This window comes from Budorcas taxicolor, chromosome 5, assembly GCF_023091745.1.
Source record: "Budorcas taxicolor isolate Tak-1 chromosome 5, Takin1.1, whole genome shotgun sequence".
In the NCBI taxonomy this organism is placed as follows: domain Eukaryota; kingdom Metazoa; phylum Chordata; class Mammalia; order Artiodactyla; family Bovidae; genus Budorcas; species Budorcas taxicolor.
The window spans coordinates 153,376,370-153,400,363 of NC_068914.1; the positions used below are offsets into that span (position 1 = coordinate 153,376,370).

Here is a 23,994-nt window from a genome sequence, read left to right on the forward strand (position 1 = left end):
AGCTCCCCGCACTGGACTCCCTGTACCACTGACCGAGCTGGTTGGGGGGACTTCCCTAGTGGTTCAGTGGTTCAGTGGTTAAGAATCTGCCTTGCAATGCAGACGGCCGGGGTTCAATCCCTGGTCAGGGAACTAAGATCCCACTGTGCTGCGGAACAACTAACCCCACAAGCCCGCAGCTGCTGAGACCCTGCAGCACCACTGGCGAGCTGGTGCGCCACAACCAGCAAAGATCTGGCACGATGCAAGGAAGACCCCCACCTCCGACAACTAAGACCCAACCGCAGTCAAGTTAAAAAAAGGATTGCCACTGAGGAGCTCTCTCTAGGACTCCTGGAAAGCTGGGGAAGGGAGGCCAGCAGCCATGTGTCCACAGGGACACGTGTCCAGAGCAAAGGCCCCAGGAAACTCGAGTTTATCCCCTAGAGAGGAGGCCGGGTCTCTAGAGAGAGGGTCCCTTTTAGAAAGGTGAGGGGGGCAAGGTAGGTGCCATCCCTCGACCCTCAGCCCCAGCTCTCCCAGCTGCCACAAGATGGAGTTATGGAGTCACATAAGCTTGCCTACACAGAGGGGAGCCCGGATCCAGCCCCGGCCCACTGCTCTGGGACGTGTGCGCCCGTTCTCTGCCTTGGGCCCCTCCAGTGGCACTTGCTGGCCGGGCTTCAGTGCGCGGGGCTGGGATCGAGGACACCTTCCCCTGCCGTTCTCCACCTCTGCCACTCCTTCCCCAGCGCCCGCCAGCTCCCATCTGAGGCCCTGGGGACTCCCTCCTGGCCCCCCGCCCCCCACGCCCAGGGAGCAGCCAGAGATGCAGAAACAGAACTCTTTGTCAGCTCAGTTTTATGAACTTCAGATTCACACAGGCTGTGCAACAGCGGCCTCACTGGCAGGACCAGGGCCACCCAGGGCAGTTGAGGGTGGCAGCTCCCCTCATGGACCCCCAGAGGTGACCCCCAGGAGCAGCCCCCCACCCCACCCGGTGTGTGGGCTCTGAGAGGGGAAGCCCCATTTCCGAAGTCCCTGCCACCCGGTGCTACACAGACTCAAAAGTCCAGCCCTGGCTCTGTCTTCACCTCGGGTTGCGAAGGCCCAGTGCCTGGGCTCGGCACCTCCACAGCCTCGAGGCCACCGGGCTCCTCGGTGCCGGCGGGCGGGAGGTCAGAGTCCACTTCGGCCTCAGCCTCCTCCCCGTCGCCGGCCCCGCCCTCGGTGCCTGGGCTGGGCGGGCCGTCCCTGGGGCGGCGCAGGCAACAGTAGGTGGCCACAGCCATGAAGATCCCCGCCAGGGCCACCTCGGAGCCTGCCAGGTAGAAGATGATCTCGTAGTTCTTGAGCGCGTCCACCAGGCGGCCTGCGGGGAGGGTGGATGGCAGGTGAGGGCAGGCAGGGGAGCCCACCCTTCACACACGCGCACACAGGCACGCACACACGCAGTGGTCTTGGTGGGGCTCACGGGTGACACACACACACGCCCCAGTCTTTGTTTCAGATGGCAGAAATCCATGAGGGTTCTGCCATTTGAGACCTTGAAACTGTCAATTCACCTCCCTGGATCTCAATTTCTTAAGTGATACGGGGATTCTCCGGTGGCTCAGGGGTAAAGAATCTGCCTGCAGTGCAGGAAACAGGCAGGTAAAGAATCTGCCTGCAATGCAGGGTTCAAGCCCTGGGTCAGGAAGATCCCCTGGAGAAGGAAATGGCAACCCACTCCAGTACTGTTGCCTGGAGAATCCCATGGACAGAGGAGCCTGGTGGGCTACAGTGCATGGGATCGCAAAAGAGTCAGACACGACTGAAGTGACAGAGCACATGGGGCTTGAGGTGAGGCAGCACTTCATAAGGGCCCTCCTGTTCCCCAGATCCAAACTCCACATGTGCCCTGGAACTGGCCCAGCTGGGGATATTTGACCTGGGAGTTGGGAGAGTACAGGGCTCAGCCAGGGGGCCCCAACTATTGCTTTTCCCACCTAACTGCCTTGGTCTTCAGGGGCCAGGTTCAGCTCTCTCCCAACCTCCCAGGCCATCCCCCCTCCCAGGGGGCCCCATGTAACTCAGACTGAGCTATCATCAGCATGGGACTGGAGGCAGGGTTTGTGGAGAGATTACTCCTATTCTCTGTATTTTCCAAGCTTTCTATCACAGGTACATGTTACTTTCATATTTGGCAAAATCTTTTTTATCCCCCAGACACGCTGCATGGCTTGCAGCATGCTAATTCCCTGACCAGGGCTCGAACCCAGATTCCCCACAGTGAAAGTGCAGAGTCCTAACCACCAGACTGCCAAGGAATTCCCTCAGGAAAATCTTTAGATTCCAAGTATTTCCCCTAAAGTGTGGCTCTTCAGATGCCTTGCTCTCTCAGGGGCCTCCTTGTGGCAGTCCACAGCGGGTTGTGACCCTCTCCATATGCATCTCAGTGGCCTCAGGAGGCTCCCTGGCGGTCCTCAAGCCAGCTGCCCACCCTGTGCCCCTCTGAGCAGTACCCTAAACTTGCCTTCCTGACCCTAGCCCAGCAGCCAGTCCCACCCCACACGCAGTCTCACCTTCTTCTCACCCCAAATACCTTCTCTACCTATTAGATTCACCCCAGCGTCACACAAGAAAGTGAAAGATGAGTCTCTGAGCCTGTGGCTGGTTTTATAACTTTTGGTTGTGGGCTCGGGGGCTGTTCACATGGTTTCAGGAGCTTTGTGGTTCCCACTGGGTCAAGTGAATTGGCAAAATCTGATGAAGGCACTTAGCTAGCCTGGGCCATCTCAGCTGCAGCCTGGGTCCCAGCAAAGGTGGCCCCTGTCGTGGCTCAATCCTGGAGCCTGTGACCTCAGCTCTCTCCTGCTCACGGGCAGGCTTCCTGACATTTCAGGGATAACCTGACCACCCAGAAAGACCCTAGGAACTCCCCCCTCCACCTTTCTGATCCTAGTTCCTGCCTTACTTGAATAGGGACAGTGTCCCCCAGACACACCCTGTGTCCTCTCCTGTGGGGTCCTGCCCTGTCCTGAAAGGCCACGCTCATGCCCACCCTGCAGGAAGCCTTACCCTACCACCTCATCAGGATGACTTCCTATGTGAGTGTAGAGCACCCAGCAGGCAGTGTGCACAGTGGAAGACCCCAGCGCCCTGCTCGCTGTGAACTCTGCTCCTGGTTCCCCAAGGACACTCCCTATTCCAGTCACCCCTAGAGGCTGGGGAGACTAAACACTCAGATGTAGTATTTCAGAGGTGTGGGCGTTAAGCACTGGGCAGGCTCAGATCTGGTTCTGGGACTGGCAACTTGAACTTGGCCTCTGTGCCTCTCTGCAGGACAATAAGCACCTGCGCTTCACAAGGCCTTTGTGCCATCTGCTGGAGACCACTCACATTGGGTTCTTCCTGGCACATTTCCTGGCTTTTCCGGCCCTACCCTGAGCGGGTGGTGCAGCTTGGAGGAGAGACTAGTCGGCCATGGGAAGGGGAGTGTAACCGGGCTGTCTCTCCCGAAGGGTCCCTTCCCCTGCCTCGTCCCAGGATGTTCCATCCAGGATAAGCGCGGGGGGGCTTCCCTCGGACCCCGGGGCACTAGGCCACCCTCTCCTCCGACGGGGCGCACCGGCAGAGGGCGGTCCGATGAGCACAGCTACAGCCTCGAGGAGGAGGACCAGGCCCAGGGCACTGGGGAATCGGGGCGCGCCCACAGCTGCCATGAGCACCTCGAACTGCAGGGCGCCCACCATGCCGTAGGAGAGGCCGAAGGCGATGCAGAAGGCGACAAGGGCGCCGTAGCTGCGCGCCCGCGCGCTGCTCAGGTCCGTGAGCCCGTTGGCCATGAGGGCCAGGCTGAAGAGGTAGGCGACGTGTGGCCGCAGGCGCGCCAGGCCGGCTAGGGCGCCGCACGCCGGCCGCGCCACGATGTCGACGAAGCCCACGATGGAGAGCAGGAAGGCAGCTTCGGAGTCGGGCACGCCCGCGTCCTTGGCGTAGTTCACCAACAGGATGGCGGGCACGAAGAGCCCGAGCGCCATCAGGAACTTGGTGACGGCGTACACCGCGAAGGCGCGGTCGGCGCACACGGTCACGTCCAGCAGGCGCCGGCGGGCCCGACCGCCAGAGGGCGCCTCGCGCACGCGCGGTCCCGCGCGGTGCGCCTCCGCCTCGCCGGGCGCGTCTGCTGCGCTGTCCCTGCGCGGCCGCGGGCCGGGCCCCGGGGGCGGCCGCATGACGGCGCCGCACGCGCAGCAGTTCAGCAGGAGGCCGCCGAGCAGCAGGAAGCCGCCGCGCCAGCCGAAGTGCTCGAGCAGCTGCTGGCCGAGCGGCGACAGCGCCGACAGGAACACCGGGCTGCCGGCCGCCGCCAGCCCGTTGGCCAGAGGCCGCCGCCGCTCGAAGTACAGCCCCAGCATGATGAGCGATGGCTGGAAGTTGAGGGCCAGGCCCAAGCCTGCGGGCGAGGCAGTGCTGTGCCGGTCTTTCCGAGGGCGCTCCCAGCCCAGCCCCCAGCGGGAAGCAGGCGCGAGCACCCCCCCAGACACACACCCCTGCCCCAGGGCGGACAGACCAAGGGATGGGGTGAACTGAGCCGAGGGACGAGGACCGCTCCTCACGCGGAAACTGAGGATAAGGAGGTCTGGTGGCAAGGCCTTCTGATCCCACGCGCAACCCCATCCCCAAGCAGGGGAGCGGTGGGCACCCTCACCTGTGAGCACCCCAGCTGTCAGGTATAGCTCCAGGAGGCGCGTGGCGAAGGATGCTAGGATCATGCCGGCCGAGGCCAACAGCCCACCCACCAGCATCACCGGGCGACATCCAAAGCGGGTCACAAGGATGCTGGACACCGGGCCTGTGGGCAAAGCAGGGTCACCAATCGGGCTGGACCCCTCTCTGGTAGACAGTCCAGGCTTTGTACTCCCAGCCTTAAGAGATGACTTGAAGGGATGAGGTCACTCGCCCCCAATTCAGAGAGTGCAGGGGCTTGGCCAAAGTCACATAGCTTGGCTGGGACACACCAAAGAGATCCCTATGGGGGAACACAAGGGGTGGAGCCTATACGGGTCCCCTGCCCTCCTGAGAACATGGAAGGTAAATAGCAGAAGGGGCTTCATTCCCTTATGAGCTCCCTTCCTCCCCAGGCTTCCCCAACCCCTCACCTCCATCATCCACACGGCTTTGCTAGGATAACTCCAGCATCGCCCCCATCCCCACCCAGGTGGTTTATGGCTTTGGGGTGGGAATCTTATTTAGATCTCAGTTTCCCCACCTGTAACATAGGCGGGTTTGGGTCTTTTGACAGAAATGGAGGGGCCCTTCCAGCTGGCCAAGCTTGCCAGATCAGCCACCTGGGGGTGGGCTCCACCGCCTGGAGCCCACCTCCTCCCCTCTCTGGCGCTAACGCTTCCACAGGAAGGCAGGGGTTTCCATGCCCTCCCTGAGAGGTCTGGGGGATGCTCAAGGGGTCAGATGTCTCCTGGTCCCTGATCCCGATCCTCAGTCCTGGGCTTGGGGGAGAGGGGAGGTGTCCGAAAGAGGGCGCGGACCTGTGCCGTAGAGCATGGCGAGCATAATGGAGGACACCCAGGCTGTGTCGCTGTAGCCCGCGCCGAAGTCGCGCATAAGCGCGCGGAAGAAGACGCTCACGGCCTTGGGGAAGCCATAGGCGAAACCCGTGATCACGAAGCAGGCGCCCAGCACGGCCCAGCCCCAGCCCCCGTCTGGGGGGCCGGGGCCCCGCCGGGGACCGCTAGCGCCCATCGCTGCCGTCTCTGGTGGAAGAGAGGGGACAAGAGGGTGTGGCGAGGGTCTGTAGCCCAGACAAGAAAGGGGATGGAGACCCAGGGTGGGGAAACTGAGGTACGGGAGTAACAGGTGAGCCCTGCTCAGAGAATGGAGCCAGGAGCGGAAACCGAGGTAGAACCTCATCCCAAGCCTCCCCTCCTTCAAGGGACGTGAAGAATGAGGGGAGGGTAATAGAGTCGTTCCCACCTGAGTCTTGACCTCAGGAAAACTCCCTCTGGAGGGCACTCCTTGTCCCTCAGGACCTAGCAATGTCAGGAAAAGGGGGTTCGGGTGAGTGGGAGAGGGCGACCACCAGTGTGTGACTGGAGGCATGTGTGGGGGCCGAAGATGTCCCCAGTGTGCACATGTGAGGGTCTCAGGACAGAGGAACAGACACAGTGGAGCGGGAGACTAGTGCCAGCCGCAAAATGGGTGGAGCTCACTTTCCTCCTTGGTCAGGAGGTATGTTCTTAATTCCTTTCAGTGATCTGAATGTCTACTGTCATTTAGAACATTATGGAGGAAAAATCAAAGCACGCCGTAACATCAGCCTTGTCTCAGAAGCCAAGGGAGCGGAGTTCCAATTCATCCCAGCTTAGCCAGGGATTTGCTCTGTGATTTGGGCCAGTCCCCTCCCCTTGACTGAGGCCTCAGTTTTCCCACCTGTAAGATGGGTGACTGATCATCCCAGGTCAGCCGGGGATCTTGGTCGGGGGGGTGGTCAGATCTCTGGCTCCACTGGACAGATGGGAACCTTTGAGGAGGCACTGGAAGAGAGACCCTATCCCTCCAAACCCTTAGCAGCCCCCCATCCCCTCCACAATTCCCGAACTCCACCCAAGGATTCACACAGCAGCCCCAGGTGCCTCTGTAACAGACCAGGAGCGGGCTCTGGATGGCCCAGCCCAAGCTGGGTCAGAAGCCTCCCTCCCTTCTGCAACCCCTCTGTGTTGGGATCTCCTTCCTGACCTTGGGTAATGCCAAGGTGTCCAGGACTCTGCTCCCCACCCCAGGACCAAGTTCTGGCTTTTCCTGTGTCAGCCCCTCACCACAGGTGCAGCCACTTGAGCACCAAGACAAGAGGTGGTCCCGGGCAGCCCTCCCCCAACTCTTACCTGAGCTGTCCCTTGGGTTTGGGTATCCAGCCTCACATCTTCTGAGGCCTGCAGGAAGGGGCCAGCCCACCGGCTCCCCTGCGAAAGCCTAGCCAGGTGGGGGCTGCCTCCCAGGCTTCCTGCAGATCAGTGCTGGCTGGACTCTGGCAGCTCACTCCCCCAAGCCTGGGGCTTAGTGCTTCCCCACCCCCATCCCCTCTAAGAGGCTTTCTGCTGGGAGCTGGGAGGGGAGAAGGGACAGGGCAGCAGCCGACGCACAAGGCCAGGCTGCCCTCCACGGTGGGGTTCCCTGTCCCAGGCCGATCCAGGAAGAGCTAGAGATAGGTGGGTCCCCTCATCTCCTGGAGCCTTGGGCAGAAGACACACAGGGCCCTGCCCTGTGGGGTCCTTGTGGTACAAGGGGCACAGCCCTGCCCTGGAGAGGCCCCACCAGCCCTAATCACCTCAACTCCTCGCCTGCCCCCCACCCCCAGGCCACATTCCAGGAGGGGCCTCTGTGGCTTTCCCCTGGATAAGACTAATCCAGGCTGGATAGCCTGGGATGTGAGGGGGTGGGGGGAGGCAGAACAAAGGGTGCTGTGTCCCAGGGTGCCAGAAGGTGACTTGCTGGTGGTCCCAGGCCTCAGTGACTGCCACCCCTCCCTCTCTGGGGAACCCACAGCAGAAATGAGCCTGGGCAGAGATGGGCGATATAGCCTATAGGAGTTAGGGCAGAACTAAAGACTTGCTTGGGCTTCTCTGGTGGCTCAGCGGTAAAGAATCTGCCTGCCAATGGAGGAGAAAGATTCGATCCCTGTTTCGGGAAGATCCCCTGGAGGAGGAAATGGCAACCCACTCCAATATTCTTGCCTGGGAAATCCCATAGACAGAGGAGCCAGGAGGGCTACAGGTCATGGGGTTGGAGTCGGACAGGACTGAGCAACTGAGCATGAGCACAAGTCTTGCTTAAAAGGAGGGATGTGAGGGGCTGGGAGTGAGCGAGGGCTCCCCACCGTTAGGACCTTCTGGACTTCCCAGTGCGAGGTCTCTATCCCAACCTGCCCCTGTGCGCTTCAGTCTCTCAGTCGTGTCTGACTGTTTGTGACCCCATGTACCACAGCACGCCAGGCTTCCCTGTCCATCACCATCTCCCGGAGCTTGCTCAGACTCATGTCCATCAAGTCGATGGTGCCATCCAACCATCCCATCCTCTGTCATCCCCTTCTCCTCCAGCCTTCAATCTTTTCTAGCATCAGGGTCTTTTCAAGGAGTCAGCTCTTCACATCAGATGGCCAAAGTATTGGAGCTTCAGCTTTAGCATCAGTCCTTCCAGTGAACACCCAGGACTGATTTCCTTTAGGATGGACTGGTTGGATCTCGTTGCAGTCCGAGGGACTCTCAAGTGTGTTCTCCAACACCACAGTTCAAAAGCATCAATTCTTTGGTGCTCAGCTTTCTTTATGGTCCAACTCTCACATCCATACATGACTACTGGAAAAACTGTAGCTTTGACTAGATGGACCTTTGTTGGCAAAGTAATGTCTCAGCTTTTTGATATGCTGTCTAGGTTGGTCATAGTCAACCTGCCCCACCCTGTCCCCTAAATCAGACTCTGCCAGGCCGGCTGATGTGTTGTACTTGCTTTATTTCTCACCATTTACAAAAGTTAAACAGGGAGCTATGTGGGGTGGGAGAGGGGGTGTGCAAGGGGCTTCTCCCCACTGGGACAGAGAGGGGGGAAGAGTTTGAGGGGGCACAAGGTAGGCCCCTGGGGAGAGTCCGGAGTCCCTAGAGGGGAAGAAATGGTTCTGTTCCCTAATTCCGCCTGCTTTCGTTTGAAGGGCCCAGACCCTAGGCCAGTGCCCTTGGAACTGCTCAGGCTGGGGTGTGGTTTGGGGAGGGGCAGTCACCCCCCCGGTACCAGGGCCCCGGCTCCTTGGATCCACTGCTGCTGCTTCCGCTGCCGCCAGCTCCAGGCAAGCTGGGCAGGTGTGGGTGGCGGGGACGACCTCAGACTCCAGGTGGAGGAAGGCGCCTCAGCGGATGAGGGGCGCCGAGCGGTCATTGGTGACGGTAGGACGCAGTTTTACAGTAGCAAAGGGGTTCGTACCCCTGCCGGGGGTGGGGGGAGAAGAGGGAGTGAGAAGGGCCAGGTGCCCAACTGGCTGGGGATCCAGGGGAGGCATCTGGGCATCTGAGCCAGGCGTCCGCCCCTACCTCCTGTGCCCATGGGGTCACCTCCACTCAGGCCCACCATGTCTCCCCCACAGCCCTCTGCCGAGCCCAGCCCCCTCTGACACTTGCTCGGGGACTCACCGAGGGAAGAGCTCTGGGGGTTGCTGCTCCCAGGACCCAAGTTTCTGCAGTGAGGGGGAGGGAGGATCGGGTTTGGTGGGGAAGGAGCAAGCGAGCCCCCCACCCAGCTCCCCACTCCAGCAGGGCAGAGGACTGGCCCAGAGGCCCCTCCAGTGCCAAGCTCCTGCGGGATGAGGTCAAGCATTTGAAAACACAAAATGCTGTGGGTGTTAGACTCAAGCAGCCTCTGGGCCAAGTGCCATCTCCCAGGACTAACACCGCCCGAGAGTGGGGAGCTTCTCCAGTGCTCCCATCTGGACCCTGGGGCTCCCCTCTGCTAGAGGAATCTTTCCCTGCCACCCTCCACCCCAGACTCAAGAAGCCCATTCTGTCCTTCCCTGAACAGATGGGCAGGCTGAGGCTGGGCTGGGAGGGCCCGCTCCAGCCAGCCAAGGGGTGGCAAGGAGGGTTGCCTGGTCTCCCTACCCACTGGCCCACTGCCGGGTTGAGCGCAGGCTGAGAGAGGGGGCCCACCTTGGCGTCACTGGCCACCCCCATGCTGCCCACACTACTCCGGCGGCTGCTGGACGAGGGTGTAGGCGCAGGGCTGGGGGTGCGACTTGGGACGCGGCTTGGGGTTCGGGAGCGGGACTGGCCATCCCAGTATTCCGAAGATGCTGTGGAGTTGCCCGGCCGGTCCAGGAGGTCATCAAGACTGTGGCTACCCCGGAGTGGGTAGGACCTGAGTCCAGAGAAAGGAGGGAAGAGAAGGTGGTCAAGGGTTCAGGCCCTGCTGCATCCAACCCCATCTGCTGGGCCCCTGAGCACCCTACATCCTCTTCCCCTGCCCCTGGGTGAAAGGAGACTGTCGGCTTGGAGGCAGTCCTGAGAGGAGCCAGAGGGACGGACAATGAGCTCCAACCTGTAGCGAGATGGGGTCGCCCTTTCTCCAGGGGCCAAAGGAGGCTGGGCCCACTCAGGACCGCAGCTCAGAGATGCCCTCCCCGGTGGGTGGGGCCACTGCCCCCGCCACCCACTGAAGCCCCTGCCCCACCTCTGACCAGCGGTACCTGGAAGGCAGCTCATTCACAGGGCTCCTGGGGTTCATGGAGGTCACTGGGTTCAAGGGGTTCATGGGATTCATGGGCAGCTCTTCCAAAGGCTTCACATAGGCCTCAGGGAACCAGCCGCTCCTGTGGGGTGGAAGCAAAAGGCCCAAGAGCAGTGATCAAAATATCACTTCGAAGAAGGGTCGACGGTTACTGGGCACTGCTGTGTGCCAGGCTTGGCTCAGAGTAACTCATTTCATTCTTTGAAGGAAGTCTTTGCCGTCACTCAAAGCCACCCGTCCAGACTCATGGGTCCTACCAGGGGCTGGGGTGCCTTAGAGAGGGGGAACTGGAGATCTGAGAAGGAAAGCATTGTATCTGAGGACATGGCGTGACAGTTTCATTCCCTACTCACTGAGCACCCACTACACGAGGGCCCATGGAGAGCCAGACGCAGTCCCTGCTCGCCTGGGGCTCCCAGCCCAGCAGGAGACAGATCCACAAACAGATGATTACGAGGGTGATGCCCAGGGGAGAGGGTGGGCTGGGGTGGGGGACCAGGCAGCTGTGGGAGCCCAGAGGAAGGAGCACCGGAGCCAGGGGTGCCTGGCTGGTAACCCTCCACCCTGGGCCCCCTGGTTCTGGTGACTCCGGGCACCCTGCCCGTGGAGTCTTCATCTGATTGGAAGCTCATTACTGCACCTTCAGAGCAGCCAGGGTCAAAGGAGAGACACTATGATTGATGTTCCCTAGCCTTTTCAGATTCCACGGAATCCATCAGATGTTTGCAGAACACCTGGGAAAGTGTTCTCCAAAGAGCCACCGTAGAAGCCCCACCTCAAACCTGATCAACAACATTCTCACCTAAAGGTAACTGGAAGCTATTTCAACTCAAACTGACAGAATAACACCATTTTCAGAACGTTTTAGTTCTCTTTCCACCATAATATGCCTACTGGTGAAACTTGCCATCGTTTTCCCTAACCTGAATCACAGAAAGTATAATGATGTCCCAGGACTGTGATTTGAGGCCTCTGATCTAAAAATCAGACCTCTGATTTTTTAATTAATTAATTTTAATTGGAGGCTAATTACTTCACAATATTGCAGTGGTTTTTGCCATACATCGACATGAACCAGCCATGGGTGTACATGTGTCCCCCATCCTGAACCCCCCTCCCCATCCCATCCCTCAGGGTTGTCCCCGTGCACCGGCTTTGAGTGCCCTGTTTCACACATAGAACTCGGACTGGTGATCTGTTTCACATACAGTAATACACATGTTTCAATGCTATTCTCTCAAATCCTCCCATCCCACAGAGTCCCAAAGTCTGTTCTTTATATCTGTGTCTCTTTTGTTGTCTCACATATAGGGTCATCGTTACCATCTTTCTCAATTCCATATATATGCGTTAATATACTGTTCTCGGTGGTTTTATAATCAGGTCTTTCCAGGAGGTTGGCTACATGCCTGTTTAGGGAAATTTCAGGGCGGCACCCTGCTGCCCTCTGACGTGGGTCTGCAAAGCAGGTGTCTTTTCCACCACCTGTGTTCTTGGTCACGTCTCTACCCATTGGCTCCTCCTTCTGTTCTTTATCCATGCAGTCATCTGCCATCCACCCATCTATCCACACAATCATGCTGTCCAAGCTTCACTCATCCATGAGGGCAACCAGCCCAGGACCGCCAATCCACTAACCCATCCATCAGCACTTGCCCACTGCCCACCTCTCTGTCAATCCACTCACACACCTCTCCAATTAGTCTAGACGTGTACCCCCCATCTGTTCATCTTCCTGTGCCCCCTTGCATCTGCCCATCTGCTCATAGGAACAAGCATCCACCTGCCCACAACACCCTCATTCAGTAACCATCTACTAACCCACATGGTGAGCGCCCTCACACACACCTGCTGACTCCTCTATGGATGTTCCATTCATTCATCCCCTCTTCTTATCCTCACTCATTCCTCTCTCCTTAGCATGAGTGGGCCTGGGCACCACACAGTCTAGCCCATAACACCCTGTTGGGGGGGCACTGCATGGCTGCAGCGAGCTCCCACCTTCCCTCTTTTCTCTGGCAGAAAGAGTGGTCCCTGCTCTCCTCCAGGCTTACAGCGACTGCAGTGTACTCCCCCGCCTCTACTGCGTGGTGCCAAAAGCAGCCCCCGTTTATGTTCTCTAAGGATTTCCCCCCTGCCTGACTGCGAGGGGGTGAGCACACTCAGCTTGCAAGGTCCCAGCATCTCCCCTGCAGCTGGCCCACCTCCCTGTCCAGTCTCTTCTCAGACCTTGGCTCACTTTGAGGTGCACGGTAGGTGCTCAAGCAGTAAGGTTTCGTAGTGTTCCCATTTGTGAGAGAACCTTCCCCTTCCCCATCCTCTACCATCCTCTCAAGGGCCACCACCCTGAACTTGGTAAAGAGGTTCTTCCTTCCCTGCCAGAAGGGATGAGGAAAATAGGGTGGGACGAGGAGAGGGATGGGAAAAGGGGAGAGCTGTCCGAGGCCTCAGGGACAGCCGCTATCCTGGAAGACTCGGAGCTGGAACCCAGGCCATCCAGTCCTCCTTCCAACCCACCCTGCGCCCCGGGGCTCCCACTCACGAGGATGAGCCCTCCAGCTTGCCATAGAGCCAGCCGTTCTGGGCTTCGGGCACCAGCACCTCCACGACGTCTCCAGCCGAGAAGCGCAGCAGCGTGTGGCTGGCGCCCTCCGAGTGCGAGACCAGGGCGCGGACTCTCCGGGCGCCGCCGCCGCCGCCCCCACCGCCCCCACCGCCCGGGCGCTCGCCGAAGGAGTTGGAGCGCGAGCGCTGGGTGCTGCTGCTGTAGAGCGAGGCTGCCGGAGGGGCGGGAGAGCGCCGCGCCACGTGGGTGGGAAGTCCTCCCTGGCGTCCACCCTCGATCCCTCCTGCTGCAGCGCAACCTCAGTTCCTCTTGCCGGCCCCAGGTTCCCAGCCCGGGACCCCGGCCCTCCCTCTGCGCTTCGGGGGCTACTCACAGGCGGACGGCGTCCGGGGCAGGGACCGGCGGTGGTCTGGCTCCAGCTGGGACGCGGACCTCGCCTCGGCGGGCTCGGGGCCGTAGGAGCCGGAGCCGTGCCGGCTGCGGGGGGAGCCGAACTCTCCCAGGGCCCTCTGGGGCTGCGAGGGGAGACGGGCAGGGGAGGGTGCGGCGGGGAGGGGCGGGGCCGCGGCGCCCTAGTCCAGCCCCCACCCCCAGTCCCAGGCGTCGGCGTAGGGGTGGTCGGGCCGCCGGCCGAGCCGCCACGGGGGCGCGGAGGCCGCGCCGGGGCGGACGGAGCGGCGGAGGGGCGCTGCGTAGACCGGCCCCCTCGGGGGGGGGAGGAGGCTCCAGGCGGCGGGCCTCAGGCCCCAGGGTCCCGCGGAGGGTGCCGGGGGCGGCGGGGGCGCGAACGGCGGCGGCGGGGGCGCCCAGGGCCTCACCATGTCCAGGCGGGTGGGCGTCAGGCGGCCCGAGGGGTAGGGCGGCCCCAGCACGGGGCCCAGCAGGCCCGGGGAGTGGGCGCGCGATGGGCTGCGGCTGGCCTCCGACTGCTCCTTCCACAGCAGCACGCGGTTCTGGAGCATCCCCCGGGCCTGGCCAAGGAGGGACGCGAGGGTCAGCGAGGTCTGAGCAGCCAGCCCCCAGACCGCCCAGGGGACCGAAAAGTGGCACCCTCGACCTGGAAACTCGGGCCCTGCAAGCTGAGGGTGGCCGGGATTTCTAGCTGGAAGGAACCAGAGATCGCCGTGGTCACTTTGGGGTCACACACCGTCCTGGCCTCCCGGTCCTTTGTCGAAGGCTCTTCAGTTTTCCTGGAGGAGCCTCCCCTGGCCCCTCTCTCAGTCTGTGTGCTTTGAGTGGGGCTCCGCCTCGATCTGATACCGGGGTAGGGGTACAATACAGGTTTGACCACTTGGGTTGCACCAGGACTTCCCTGGTGGCTCAGACGGTAAAGTGTCTGCCTACAATGCGGGAGACCCAGGTTCCATCCCTGGGTTGGGAAGATCTCCTGGAGAAGGAAATGGCACCGCACTCCAGTATTCTTGCCTGGGAAATCCCATGGACCAGAGGAGCCTGGTAGGCTACAGTCCACGGGGTCGCAAACAGTCGGACACAACTGAGCGACTTCACTTTCACTTCATCCTCCTGGCTACAGAGATGGAGTCAGGGATGGGCACCTACCCCAAAACTGTGCCCGAACAACCAGTCCCAGGACTTGCCCTGGAATAATCTGGAAAATTTTATTCTCTCACCTCATGGAGTTTGCTAGATGTCAAGAGAGGGTGAAGGCAGAGGAAGCGTCAGCTAAGCAACAGAGAGCGGCAAATTTCTGATGACAGCTTGTGTACTCTTGGATCCAACTATACCTGAAAGGCTTGAACTTCCCAGTGACTAATAAACACTTTTGTGTAAGCCAGCTTGAGTAGTTGCCTAGAAGAAGCCTTTCAAACAGTTCTTCCAGTAAGCATCCCTTTTCTAGTATCCCAAATACATGGGCATCTAACTCTGTTTGAATACCTTCAAGGACAAGAAACTCAGGAGCTGACCACATAGTCCATAAAAACGTGGATAGGGGAGGGCTTTAAATGGTAGACCTGCTGTGCTTATTAACCATGTTTTAAACTTTCTGTATTTTATGTTTTGACATCCTCTCTGTGTGTGTGTGTGCTCAGTCACCCAGTCCTGTCCGAATCTTTGCCACCCCATGGACTGCAGTGCGCTAGGCTCTCTGTCCATGGAATTTTCCAGTCAGGAATACTGGAGCGAGTTGCCAGACAATGCTTTGACATCCTGGGCCTTGCTAATTCTGAAAAGACTGCACCTCACAGGGCTAGATAATTCCTAGAGATAGTAAACAATTTGAGGACTCTTCTCATCAACCTATCAAAACCCCATATCCTGGGACTTCCCTTTGGTTAAGATGCCACACTTCCACTGCAGGGGCCACTGGTTACATCCCTGGTCCGGGGAACTAAAATCTCATGTGCTGGGTGGTGCAGTAAAACAACAACAACAACAACAACAAAGAAATGAAAAAGCCTGCGTCCTCAATTATCTCCTTCTAACACACAACAACCTAGAGAGCATATTCAAAAGCAGAGACATTACTTTGCCAACAAAGGTCCGTCTAGTCAAGGTTATGGTTTTTCCAGTGGTCATGTATGGATGTGAGAGTTGGACTATGAAGAAAGCTGAGCACTGAAGAATTGATGCTTTTGAACTGTGGTGTTGGAGAAGACTCTTGAGAGTCCCTTGGACTACAAGGAGATCCAACCAGTCCATTCTAAAGGAGGATCAGCCCTGGGTGTTCTTTGGAAGGAATGATGCTCAAGCTGAAACTCCAGTACTTTGGCCACCTCATGCGAAGAGTTGAGTCATTGGAAAAGACTCTGATGCTGGGAGGGATTGGGGGCAAGAGGAGAAGGGGATGACAGAGGATGAGATGGCCGGATGGCATCACTGACTCGACGGACGTGAGTCTGAGTGAACTCTGGGAGTTGGTGATGGACAGGGAGGCCTGGCGTGCTGCGATTCATGGGGTCGCAAAGAGTCGGACATGACTGAGCGACTGAATTGAACTGAACTGAACTGAATACCCACCAAGCCAGTATTTCCCCTGCCCTAAATCATCCAAGCCAGGTACTGGACAACTAGAGACAACTCCTATAGCCCAGAGCTCACTGAAATCATTCAAATCATCTAGTCCTAAACCTGCTGACCCTGCTTTGCCCATCCCTTCTCACAGAAACCATAATCAAGGTTCTGAGCCATACTTTTCCTTGGCTCCTTCTGCCTCTTGACCAAACCCGGGTGCTACCCCAACTTGGCCCTGCATGTCGTGGCATGGCCCTTTCTCTTGGGAAGTGTGATATGTAATAAAACTTCTCTCATTGGCATGGATCTCTCTGTGTGGTCACTCAGGTCATCCTAGGTACAATCAGAACACCCTGCTCTCCAGTTATAAATGTCTCTCCAAACATTCGCTCCCACAAGGCCAAGTTCAGGACTGTCGCCTTAAGAAAAATAAAAGCTTCTTTTTGGGGACCTCCCTGGTGGTCCAGTGGCTAAGACTCTGTGCTTCCAATGCAAGGGGTCAGAGTTCAACTTTGGTCAGGGAACTAGATCCCACCAGTGGCAACCAAGGGCTTTCCTGGTGGCACTAGTGGTAAAGAACCCACTTGCCAATGCAGGAGATGGAAGAGACTTGGGTTTGATCCCTAGATCTGGAAAAACCCCTGGAGGAGGGCACGGCAACACACTCCAGTATTTTTGTCTGGAGAATCCCATGGACCGAGGAGCCTGGTGGGCTTATAGTCCATAGGGTTGCAGAGTCGGAAACGAGTAAAGCAACTTAGCATGCACACCACAAACCGAGAGCTCGCATGCCAAAACTAAAGATCCCACGTGCCACAACTAAGACCTGGAATGGCCAAATTTTAAAAAATAAAAAACAAGCTTCCCTTTGTTGAGCATCAGCTCTGTGCCAGGCCCAGGGTTAAAGGCTTTACCAAATGGCAACCCACTCCAGTATTCTTGCCTGGAGAATCCCAGGGACGGAGGAGCCTGGTGGGCTACAGTCCCAGGGGTCGCAAAGAGTCGGACACGACTGAGCGACTTCACTTTCACTTCACTTTCCATTTTCTTAGGACTTCCCTGGTGGCTCAGGCGGTAAAGCATCTGTCTACAATGCAGGAGACCCAGGTTCGATCCCTGGGTCAGGAAGATCCCCTGGAGAAGGAAATGGCAATCCACTCCAGTACTATTGCCTGGAAAATCCCATGGACAGAGGAGCCTGGTAGGCTACAGTCCATGGAGTGGCAAAAAGTCAGACACGACTGAGCGACTTCACTTTCACTGTCCATTATCTTACTAGATTCTCCCAATGGCCTGAGGGGTAGGTGTCATTATTACAAAAGAAGATGCTGAGGGTCAGAGCAGTTAATGACTGTCTCAAGGTCTCACATCCAGTAAGCGGTGGAGTGGCTTGTACTTACTTGTCTATCCCGAGGAAGCTCCCTGTGACTGTACTTGTCAATGATTGTTCCCTTCAGTCTGGCCCAGTTGCTCAAAATCTGATCTCAGGCAGCAAAACAGAGCTCCCATCACAGGAACAACTAGTTCAGTTGGTCACTAGGTGTCCACCCCCTCTTTGCCTTGCATAATTAATTAGCAAAACAACAGAAAGACAAAATGCCAAAGGCCTTTGTACACTTGTTTCGGAGGCAGTAAGCAAAGTAAGAGCATCCAATTTTGCTTACCATAAGGAAGGGTTTTTGTCCAATCTGAGAGCACCTGCCAGGGTACTAGGGGAGTCTCAGAATCTTGGCCTGGACAAGACTCAACTTGACTGGCTCCCCTCAGCCCTGCATTTAGACAGTTTAGTCAGTGGTTGGGAAGAAACATGGAGGAGACCATGGGAGAATTAAAAAAAAAATCATAACAGAGAGCGAAAGCCATTCTAAGTATGAGACAACTCCCCTAAACATAGAAGATGGGTAAATCGAACTAAAAATATTTTTTTAACATGGCAAAACTCACAATAAGCAAAATCAAGTGATCAATGACAAATTGGGAAAATGTCACCAAGAAAAGGCTTACTTTCAGTAACATATCAAGAGTTCCTATAAATTCATAAGAAAAATGGAAGAGAAGATACTGACCTGTCACAGTAAAGGAAATCAAATGGCTCTGAAACATGAAAAGCTGTCAATCTCACTTATAAGACAAGTGTAATGTAAAACTACACCGAGATACCATTTTAACCTTTCTGATTAGTGAAGATCACTGTTGTCAAGGAAATAGGGAATCTCCGCCCTTGCTGGTGGAAATATAAATTGGTATAGCCAATGTTTCCATTCCTGGACACACTAATCCCATTTCTAGGTACTTATCCTAGAGATCTACTTGCACAACTGCGATAAACCCAGGGTATAAAGGTGTATTATTGATTAGACTTGGGCTAAGCAAGGGCTGATCACTGGAGACAGGAGAAAGACCCCTTATTGAGCTTTGACACCTAGAATTCTTTCACGTCTTGTGCATTCTGCATATAGAAATAGTTAGCAGGTACATATTGATATTTAACTGTCTTAGGAGTTAGATCTTGTATGTCCTAAAGCCCAGCTGGCTCAGAAAACATGCTACGTATTCCCCCATACCTACGGGAAGTCTGGTTCATTCAATCAACGGCTTCCTCCTGAGAGGTGATCACTCAGCAGGAAGCAGCCAATGGAGAGGTCAACTCTCCTCTTAATGCTGGAGTTAACTGTTCAGAATACAGGCAGAAAGAGGAGTTTCCTTCCAAAGAAGATATATACACGGCCAACAAGTAGGTTGGATCATCGAAAAAGCAAGGGACTTACAGAAAAACATCTGCTTTATTGATTACGCCAAAGCCTTTGACTGTGTAGATCATAACAAACTGGAAAGTTCTTCAAGAGATGGGAAAACCAGATCACCTGACCTGCCTCCTGAGTAACCTGTATGCAGGCCAAGAAGCAACAGTTAGAACAGGACATGGAACAACAGACTGGTTCCAAATTGGGAAAGGAGTATGTCAAGGCTGTATATTGTCACCCTGCTTATTTAACCTATATTCAGAGTACATCACGAGAAATGTGGGGCTGGATGAAGCACAAGCTGGAATCAAGATTGCAGGGAGAAATATCAATAACCTCAGATATGCAGATGACACCACCCTTATGGCAGAAAGCAAAGAAGAACTAAAGAGCCTCTTGAGAAAGTGAAAGCGGAGAGTGAAAAAGCTGGGTTAAAACTCAATACCCAAAAAATGAAGATCATGGCATCTTGTCCCAACACTTCATGGCAGATAGATGAGGAAACAATGGAAACAGTGACAGACTTTATTGTTTTTGGTGGGGGGGACTTCAAAATCACTTCTGTTGGTGACTGCAGCCATGAAATTAAACGACGCTTGCTTTTTGGAAGAAAAGCTATGACCAGCCTAGACAGCATATTAAAAAGCAGAGACATTACTTTGCCAACAAAGGTCCATCTAGTCAAATCTATGGTTTTTCCAGTAGTCATGTATGCATGTGAGAGTTGGAATATAAAGAAAGCTGAGTGCTGAAGAATTGATGCTTTTGAACTGTGGTGTTGGAGAAGACTCTTGAGAGTCCCTCGGACTGCAAGGAGATCCAACCAGTCCATCCTAAAGGAAATCAGTCCTGAATTTTCATTGGAAGGACTGATGCTGAAGCTGAAACTCCAATACTTTGGCTAGCTTATGCGAAGAACTGACTCCTTGGAAAAGACCCCGAAGGCGGGAAGAGGATGAGATGGTTGGATGGCGTCACCAGCTTGATGGACATGAGTTTGAGCAAGCTCTGGGAGTTGGTGATGGACAGGGAAACCTGGCAGGCTGCAGTGCATGGGATCACAAAGAGTCAGACACGACTGAGCGACTGAACTGAACAAGTACGCGAAATATACTCTGCATCATCAGCCATCAGGGAAGTGCAGATCAAAACCACAATGAGATACCACTCCACGCTTACTAGGATGGCTATAATCAAAAAGCCCCAGGGGCTTCCCTGGTGGCCCAGTGGTTAAGAATCTGCCTGCCAATGCAGTAGGACACAGGTTTGATCCCTGCTCTGGGAAGATCCCACATGCCATAGCGTCCATGCTCCGCAACAAGATAAACCACCCAAAGAGAAGCCCGTGTGCTGCGGTGAGGGGTAGCCCCCACTCAGTGCTACTAGAGAAAGCCAGCCTGCAGCAGCGAAGACCCAGAACAGTCCAAAATAAATAAATAAATAAAATTTTTTTTAAGTGCCAACCAGTGTTCGCAAGGATGTGGACAAATTAGAAACCTCATAAACTGCTGGTAAGAATATAAAATGGTAAAAGAATCTGGAAGTTCCTCTAGAGTTCCTTAAACAGAATTACCATATGACCCAGAAATTCCACTCCTATATACCCATGAGAAATGAAAAACACACAGCCACAGAAAAACTTTTACGTGGATACCCATAGCAGCATCATTCATAATAGCCAAACCGCAGAAACAAGCCAGCTGTCCATCAACTGATGAATGGATAAATAAATGTGGTATATGCAGATGATGGGATTCTATTTGGCAGTAAAATGGACTGGTGTATGGATACAAGCTCTAACACCGATGGACTTGAAAACATGATGCTTAGTGACAAGAAGCCAGCTACAGAGGGCCAGATATTGCATGATTCCTTTCATATGATCTTCCCAACCCAGGAATCAAATCCAGGTCTCCAGCATTGCAGGCAGATTCTTTAGCAGCTGAGCTGCCAGGAAAGCACGAAATGGCCAGAAGAGAAGAGACAGAAGGTAGACTGATGGTTGCTTAAGGCAAGGGGAAATGGGAGGATTGAGAAATGACCAGGAAGGGGTACCGGGGTTCTTTAAGGGCTAATTAAATGCTCTGAGCTTGAATGTGATGGGACTTCCCTGGTGGCCCCAGTGGCTAAGACTCTGCACTCCCAAAGATACCACATGCCACAAGCATGACCCGATGCAGCCAAATAAATAAATATTAAACCAAAAACCCTTGTGGCATGGATGCACAACTCTGTGAATATACTACACCATTGAACTATATGCATTAAATGGGTGACATGCATGGTGTGTGAATTATATCTCAATAAAACTGTTAAAAGGAAGAAGGGACTTCTTGGTGGTTCAGCAGCTAAGACTGCACTCCCAGTGTAGGGGGCCCAGGTTCAATCCTTGATCAGTTCAGTTCAGTCACTCAGTTGTGTCCAACTCTTTGCAACCCCATGGACTGCAGCACGCCAGGGCTCCCTGTCCATCGCCAGCTCCCAAAGTTTACTCAAACTCATGTCCATTGAGTTGGTGATGCCATCTAACCACCTCATCCTCTGCCATCCCCTTCTCCTCCTGCTTTCAATCTTTCTCAGCATCATGGTCTTTTCAAATGAATCAGCTCTTCCCATCAGGTGGCCAAAGTGTTGGAGCTTCAGCTTTAGCATCAGTCCTTCCAATGAAAATTCAGGACTGATTTCCTTTACGGTGGACTGGTTGGATCTCCTTGCAGTCCAAGGGACTCTCAAGAGTCTTCTCTAACACCACAGTTCAAAAGCATCAATTCTTCTGCACCCAGCTTTCTTTGTAGTGACTACTGTGAAAAACCATAGCCTTAACTAGACAGACCGTTGTTGGCAGAGTAATGTCTCTTCCTTTTAATATGCTGTCTAGTTGGTCATAACTTTCCCTCCTAAGAGCAAGGGTCTTTTAATTTCATGGCTGCAGTCACCATCTGCAGTGATTTTGGAGCCTAAAAAACAAAGTCTGCCACTATTTCAACTGTTTTATCATCTATTTGCCATCAAGTGATGGGGCCAGATGCCATGATCTTCATTTTCTGAATGTTGAACTTTAAGCCAACTTTTTCACTCTCCTCTTTCACTTTCATCAAGAGGCTCTTTAGTTCTTTACTTTCTGCCATAAGGGTGGTGTCATCTGCATATCTGAGGTTATTGATATTTCCCCCAGCAATCTTGATTCTAGCTTGTGTTTCTTCCAGTCCAGCGTTTCTCATGATGTACTCTGCATATACATTAAATAAGCAGGGTGACAATATACAGCCTTGACATTCTCCTTTTCCTATTTGGAACTAGTCTGTTGTTCCATGTCCAGTTCTAACTGTTACTTCCTGACCTGCATACAGGTTTCTCAAGAGGCAGATCAGGTATTCCCATCTCTTTCAGAAGTTTCCACAGTTTATTGTGATCCACACAGTCAAAGGCTTTGGCATAGTCAATAAAGCAGAAATATATGTTTTTCTGGAACTCTCTTGCTTTTTCGATGATCCAGCAGATGTTGGCAATTTGATCTCTGGTTCCTCTGCCTTTTCTAAAACCAGCTTGAACATCTGGTAGTTCATGGTTCACGTATTGTTGAAGCCTGGCTTGGAGAATTTTGGGCATTACTTTACTAGCGTGTGAGATGAGCGCAATTGTGTGGTAGTTTGACATTCTTTGGCATTGCCTTTCTTTCGGATTAGAATGAAAACTGACCTTTTCCAGTCCTGTGGGCACTGCTGAGTTTTCCAAATTTGCTGACATATTGAGTGCAGCACTTTCATAGCATCATCTTTTAGGATTTGAAATAGCTCAGCTGGAATGCCATCACCTCCACTAGCTTTGTTGATAGTGATGTTTCCTAAGGCCCACTTGACTTCACATTCCAAGATGTCTGGCTCTAGATTAGTGATCACACCATTGTGATTATCTAGGTCATGAAGATCTTTTTTGTACAGTTCTTCTGTGTATTCTTGCCGCCTCTTCTTAATATCTTCTGCTTCTGTTAGGTCCATACCATTTCTGTCCTTTATCGGGCCCATCTTTGCATGAAATGTTCCCTTGGTATCTCTAATTTTCTTGAAGAGCTCTCTAGTCTTTCCCATTCTGTTGTTTTCCTCTATTTCTTTGCATTGATCACTCAGGAATTCTTTCTTATCTCTCCTTGCTATTCTTTGGAACTCTGCATTCAAATGAGTATATCTTTCCTTTTCTCATTTGCTTTTTGCTTCTTTTCTTTTCACAGCTATTTGTAAGGCATCCCCAGAGAGCCATTTTGCTTTTTTGCATTTCTTTTCCATGGGGATGGTCTTGATCCCTGTCTCTCGTACAATGTCACGAACCTCCATCCATAGTTCATCAGACACTCTGCCTATCAGATCTAGTCCCTTAAATCTATTTGTCACTTCCACTGTATAATCATAAGGGATTTTATTTAGGTCATGCCTGAATGGTCTAGTGGTTTTCCCTACTTTCTTCAATTTAAGTCTGAATTTGGTAATAACGAGTTCATGATCTGAGCCACAGTCAGCTCCTGGTCTTGTTTTTGCTGACTGTATAGAGCTTCTCCATCTTTTGGCTGCAAAGAATATAATCAATCTGATTTCAGTGTTGACCATCTGGTGATGTCCATGTGTAGAGTTTTCTCTTGTGTTGTTGGAAGAGGGTGTTTGCTATGACCAGTGTGTTCTCTTGGCAAAACACTGTTAGCCTTTGCCCTGCTTCATTCTGTACTCCAAGGCCATATTTGCCTGTTACTCCAGGTATTTCTTGATTTCCTACTTTTGCATTCCAGTCCTCTGTAATGAAAAGGACATCTTTTTTTGGGTGTTAGTTCTAGAAGGTCTTTTAGGTCTTCATAGAACTGTTCAACTTCAGCTCTTCAGCATTACTGGTTGGGGCATAGACTTGGATTACCGTGATATTGAATAGTTTGCCTTGGAAACGAACAGAGATCATTCTATCGTTTTTGAGACTGCATCCAAGTACTGCATTTCAGCCTCCTTCGTTGACTATGATGGCTACTCCATTTCTTCTAAGGGATTCCTGCCCACAGTAATAGATACAATGGTCATCTGAGTTAAATTCACCCATTCCAGTCCATTTTAGTTTGCTGATTCCTAGAATGTCTGCGTTCACTCTTGCCATCTCCTGTTTGACCACTTCCAATTTGCCTTGATTCATGGACCTAACATTCCAGGTTCCTGTGCAATATTACTCTTTACAGCTTCGGATCTTGCTTCCATCGCCAGTCATCTGTGATGGATGCACTGGCGAAGGAAGCAATCTTTGATCAGGGAACTATTAATAGATCTCACATGCTGCAACTAAGAGGTCACACGCCACAACTAAAGATTCCGCGGGCCCCAACTAAGACCCAGAGCAGCCAAATAAATACATAAACAAATATTTTTAAAAGAGGAGGAAGCAGCAGCTCATCCCCAGAGGATCACTCAATGAGAGGAGGGATATGGGAGGAGG

General features: G+C 54.1%; 2 protein-coding genes across 2 annotated transcripts in view; both read right to left on the reverse strand.

Moving 5' to 3' along the window:
* Nucleotides 1–1,043: 1,043 nt before the first annotated feature.
* On the reverse strand, nucleotides 1,044–5,724 carry SLC16A8 (solute carrier family 16 member 8). Its single transcript, XM_052640638.1, has 4 exons — nucleotides 5,511–5,724; nucleotides 4,673–4,816; nucleotides 3,590–4,417; nucleotides 1,044–1,351 (listed from the first exon to the last, which is right to left on the reverse strand). Exons 1-4 carry the CDS (start codon nucleotides 5,722–5,724, stop codon nucleotides 1,044–1,046), a joined length of 1,494 nt encoding a protein of 497 aa, XP_052496598.1.
* Nucleotides 5,725–8,878: 3,154 nt separating this feature from the next.
* Nucleotides 8,879–23,994, reverse strand: part of BAIAP2L2 (BAR/IMD domain containing adaptor protein 2 like 2) — a 29,082-nt gene continuing 13,966 nt past the window's right edge. The window contains exons 8-14 of the mRNA XM_052641196.1: nucleotides 13,633–13,785; nucleotides 13,188–13,329; nucleotides 12,791–13,025; nucleotides 10,208–10,330; nucleotides 9,672–9,879; nucleotides 9,159–9,202; nucleotides 8,879–8,954 (exon numbers count right to left, since the gene is read on the reverse strand). Of these exons, the coding sequence (XP_052497156.1) occupies nucleotides 8,879–8,954; nucleotides 9,159–9,202; nucleotides 9,672–9,879; nucleotides 10,208–10,330; nucleotides 12,791–13,025; nucleotides 13,188–13,329; nucleotides 13,633–13,785 (981 nt within the window). The remainder of the gene's footprint in view (nucleotides 8,955–9,158; nucleotides 9,203–9,671; nucleotides 9,880–10,207; nucleotides 10,331–12,790; nucleotides 13,026–13,187; nucleotides 13,330–13,632; nucleotides 13,786–23,994) is intronic.